Genomic DNA, 4515 nt, shown 5'->3' on the forward strand with positions numbered 1-4515 from the left:
ACAGTGGCATGATCTTTATTAGGGCTTTGAGTCTTCCACTTCTCTCACAGTGCATAGCGTCCATGAATTTCCATGTGAGCCTTCAAATTGTTTCACTTGTTCAATTTTCAAGGCTGCACAGTTGAGGAATCTGAAAGAAAAGAATTTGTCTATTTTGAAATGTGCCAAAGAAAACCAAATTTTTGCATAAATATTAATACGACTTTTTAGAATATGATCGACTAATTAACTGATAATTAAGTATAATTTTATCAGACCTGAAACTTTTGGTTGGTGGAGCACTGTCAGCCAAGACACCTGCTCCATAATAATAATAATCATTCTCTGTTGAATTTGCTGATGACATCTTCCTCTTCCATATTGCTGCAACCAGTACTCTTGCTATGCTTAAGAATGGGCTACCCTTTGGTTTAACTTTCTTATAAAATCGTTTCCCCAACAAGAACACCACCAATCCAACACCATTAGCTATGCAACATATTCCGAAACCTAATCCCCAGCCCACATTGTCCTGAATATAGATGATAGCTGTGAAGCTGAAGATATTGGCCACATACAAAGCTAGAAAATACCAATTGAAGAAAATCCCTTGATCGTTGGGATCGTTGAATTGGTCTGCTCCCATGGTTGCAATTGTGAAGCGGGTTCCCCCAAGTCCTAGTGAAGCTAGTGATAATACCGCATATAGGACCGAGTATTGAAACTTTGATGGAGCTTGACATGTAATAAGTGAGCCAATTGAACATGGTGAAGGCATCAAGGAAGGAATAGTTACTATTATGGTCAACATGATCATACCCTGATGATGAAGGTTTAATAAGTTACTTAATTTATAATAAATAAACAGAAACCTAATATTACATCATAATACGTCGGATAGTAAAGTGAATCGCGACCAATTACCAGTAAAGAAATGAAGGAAAAGACGCCGACAACGGAGAAGGAGGTGAAGAAGGAATCAGCAATGAATGCTCCGGCGATGGGGAAGAGATTGTTGGTGCCAAGGATGATGTTATTGATCTTTGTAGCTGCTATGGTCTTCACATTGAATTTTGTTATCAGAAACACAATCAAATTCGATGCCCACCCACCGCCTGCTACTGAGAGACCCAGCACAGTTGCTGTGCTTCGACAAAGAATGAATAATATCATGAGAAATGTAACCAAGTATATGCATAATTAACACCGAAGAAGGAATTAAAAGAAAATTTGTTAAGTTTAGAAAGAAGATAAGAGGCGATTAATTAACCAACCAATAACAAAGGGAAATGTTGTCCATCCGCCTCCTTTTGAATCTCCATTCTCATCGCATGCCCTATGAACTTCTCCTTGTTCTTCTTTGGATGTGGACTGGGTAGAGAGCTTCCCTTCAACTTCCATTCTCTCCTTTTCTCTCTACTGATTTCTGTATCTTTCTCTCTTTATCTATCACACTGAAGATCTACGTATATATATGCAAAATCGTCGGTGAGCTCAAATCAGGACCCCACTCCATTTAGTGTTGTGTCAGTCGGCCCTCAGTCTCAGTCCCTAGCTACTTAGTTGGAGAGAGTAATATTAATCCATTTAGTGCTAGTTTTAGGTATTACTACTCGAGGAACACATTTTACTATTCCTTTGGTGACCCTACAAACGTAAAGGAAGGCGGTAAATGAAGGCTATAGCTAGCCAGTTGAATGTTGAATGGTGGGAGGGATGGGCATATGAAACAGGCTAGGGAGGAAGCTTGACTTTCCTGTCATACATGGTATGTGCGCATGCAGAAGCGCATGAAGAGAGCAATGAAGAACAAAATCATCTCCACCGGTCTAGGTTCAAGATCAAGGGATATATCCAACCCCAAATGCCCTTTTTTCTCAACACTTACAAGCTAAACACACTAATGCCACGTACTACACCAAATTGAACTATGAATATATTTCCAATGCGTTTTTCATAATGATCGTGCATATCCCATATAGGCTAATAATTCCAACACACCAAGTACCAAGCATTACACACAAATTTCCAATGTACGTATTTGCCTTTTCTGCATGTTAGGTAATCTATCAGCTGCAACTTCCAGTAAATCTATTCAAACACAGCTGTTAACCTTCAAATATGGAAAAAATGAAAACACTCGGAGCACCGAGCACGTAATTAAACTTCCTCCTCTATTGCATATTCATCACCAACACCTTGAGTATCTGACCTAATTTACAAATTACAAGAGAGATTTCCAGTAGTACTGCTTAGCAATCATTTCATCAGATCGATTTACATGCAACGTACTACTTAACGAGTTGTGGTCCGAAAATATCGAGTAGCCCCAAAGAATTAATTGAGTTGATGCGCGCGATGGCGTTCATTATGGCATCAGGACCCCATAGAAAGCATGTTTGAGTCTAATTATACTCAAACAAGTGTCGAAATAATATGTATGGAAGACGTACATTGCATATAAAACCGCAAAAAAACATCATAGAAAGCATGTTTGAGTACTAATTATACTCTAGTATATAACGTCACACATGCATCAGTCTATCATCATCTGTCTCTATTGAATAGGAACCAGAAGTAAAGAAAAGAGGAAGGATCAGAGTAGTCGTGGTCTCCTTGATCTGGATGTGGAGTACTGTTGAAAGGCATCAAAGTACAGTGGAAATAAAAGGAAGCACTTCAGTTTGTCACCTCCAAATCCAATGTCTCAAACGTGTTAATACCAACAACCGAGGGTTAAAAATTTCTGGCATCATGTTTTGATCACTTCAATTCCAATATTCTTGTGTACCTATTTGGTGTTTGTTATCATATGTTTTTTTTTTCGGTCAACTAGTTATCATATGTTTCAGGTTTCATAGTTTTGGTCACAGCTACCAAATTCTCCATCACATTGTCCTCAACGTCTGAGCTTGGGAAGGGAAGAGCTAAGTGTCGCATGAGTTCTTTGTCGAACTAAAAAATATATCAAACGAGGAAGAAATACAACGCAGAGAAACCCGAACAAGGAACAGAAACAAACGAAACCTAATGATATGTACTTACGAGATCAACTTGGTGTTATAATATCCAGACCAAAATAAATAAAATAGTAATGAAAAGTTTCATGAGTTACATAAGTTACATGAGTTACACAAACGTTACATGAGTTACACAAAAACATGGATGGTTTTGGAGTTATAGTCAAGGCATGAGTTACAGGAAAATTCATGAAGTACCATTTATTGAGAGAGCACTAATGAGAGGTCTAGATGATTCCTCCTTAGCCTATAAAAGGAGAGTCATTTGCTCATTCCAAGGATCTCATCCATCTTCCAAGTAGAGAAGAGTGTTCACTCCAAGTTGAGAGTGTAGAGTAGTTGGTAGCAAAACAAGTGTGAGAGAGGGTTTCCTTCAAGTAGTGTTCTTGAAGTTGTGTATCTCGTGTACCCATTATTTCATAGTGGAAGTTCTTGTTATTGCTGCCCCGGGGACGTAGGCACATTGCCGAACCACGTTATATCTGGTGTTCCATTTCCTCTATCTTTTACATATTTGCATATTTATCCTTTGTGTGGTTTGAGTTGTTACTTCCATTATATTATTTTTCCCAACAGTGGTATCAGAGCCCTTGGTTCGTAAGGCATGGGCGTTAAAATGGAAGGTTCAAGGAGTACAATGGTTCGACTCAACCACTCAAAATGGATTACATGGAAGCCACGAATGGAGGACATACTCTATTGCAAAGATTTGCATGAGCCCATCGAAGGAGTTGATGCTAAGCCTGAAGGGACTTCATATGCTAATTGGACAAAGATGAATCGTAAGGCAATCGGTCATATCCGAGAGTGGATGGATGAGTGTATTCCACAATGTGGCAAATGCAAGGAAGAAAATTTCGGTGATTACGGAAATTTCGACCTTCTAAAATATGGATATTTCGACGGAAATTTCGAGGAAATATCGATTGCAGTAAAAAAAATAGAGAAAATTGACGGAAATTTAAAGAAAAACAAGGAAATTTTAAACCAAACTTTAAGAGATATATGTTTGTTTTTATATTATGTACTATATTTGATAAGAAAACCTTGACTAAACATTAATTTATAATGAATTATAGTAATTTAAGGTGAAAAAGTAAATGCTGAATCGTTGATAAATCTGAAAAATTTACTTCAATTTTAAAAAATCTAATTTATTTTTATGGCTTGAAACAAAACAAAAAAAAGGCTAGACCATCACCTTATATATGTATAATTGCATATGGAAAGTGTAGGAAAAAAATAAGGAATAGCAAGTCGGTTATTAATTTCCATCAAAGTTTTCAGATTTGAAGACAGTATATATTACAAAGAAGCATATGAACATCATAGGTTTGCTTAGCACTGTTGGCTAAGTCGTTTGGGAGCAAACTAGCCAAGCGAAGTTCGAAACTCGCTGCACCCAATTTCTAGGTTTTCGAGTTGATTTTTGGTTCTATTAATTGCCATCAAAGTTTTCAGATTCAAAGGCAATATATATTACAAAGAAGAATACAACATCAGACGCTCGCTTAGC

General features: G+C 37.4%; 1 protein-coding gene across 1 annotated transcript in view; it reads right to left on the reverse strand.

Moving 5' to 3' along the window:
- The window catches only part of LOC101304526 (probable nitrate excretion transporter 6-like), a 4752-nt gene extending 3372 nt beyond the window's left edge, over positions 1-1380 (reverse strand). Inside the window, exons 1-4 of the mRNA XM_004308764.1 lie at positions 1254-1380; positions 904-1121; positions 258-799; positions 49-130 (exon numbers count right to left, since the gene is read on the reverse strand). Coding sequence (XP_004308812.1) covers positions 49-130; positions 258-799; positions 904-1121; positions 1254-1380 — 969 coding nt within the window. The remainder of the gene's footprint in view (positions 1-48; positions 131-257; positions 800-903; positions 1122-1253) is intronic.
- Positions 1381-4515: the final 3135 nt, after the last annotated feature.

This window comes from Fragaria vesca, linkage group LG7, assembly GCF_000184155.1.
Source record: "Fragaria vesca subsp. vesca linkage group LG7, FraVesHawaii_1.0, whole genome shotgun sequence".
Taxonomy (NCBI): domain Eukaryota; kingdom Viridiplantae; phylum Streptophyta; class Magnoliopsida; order Rosales; family Rosaceae; genus Fragaria; species Fragaria vesca.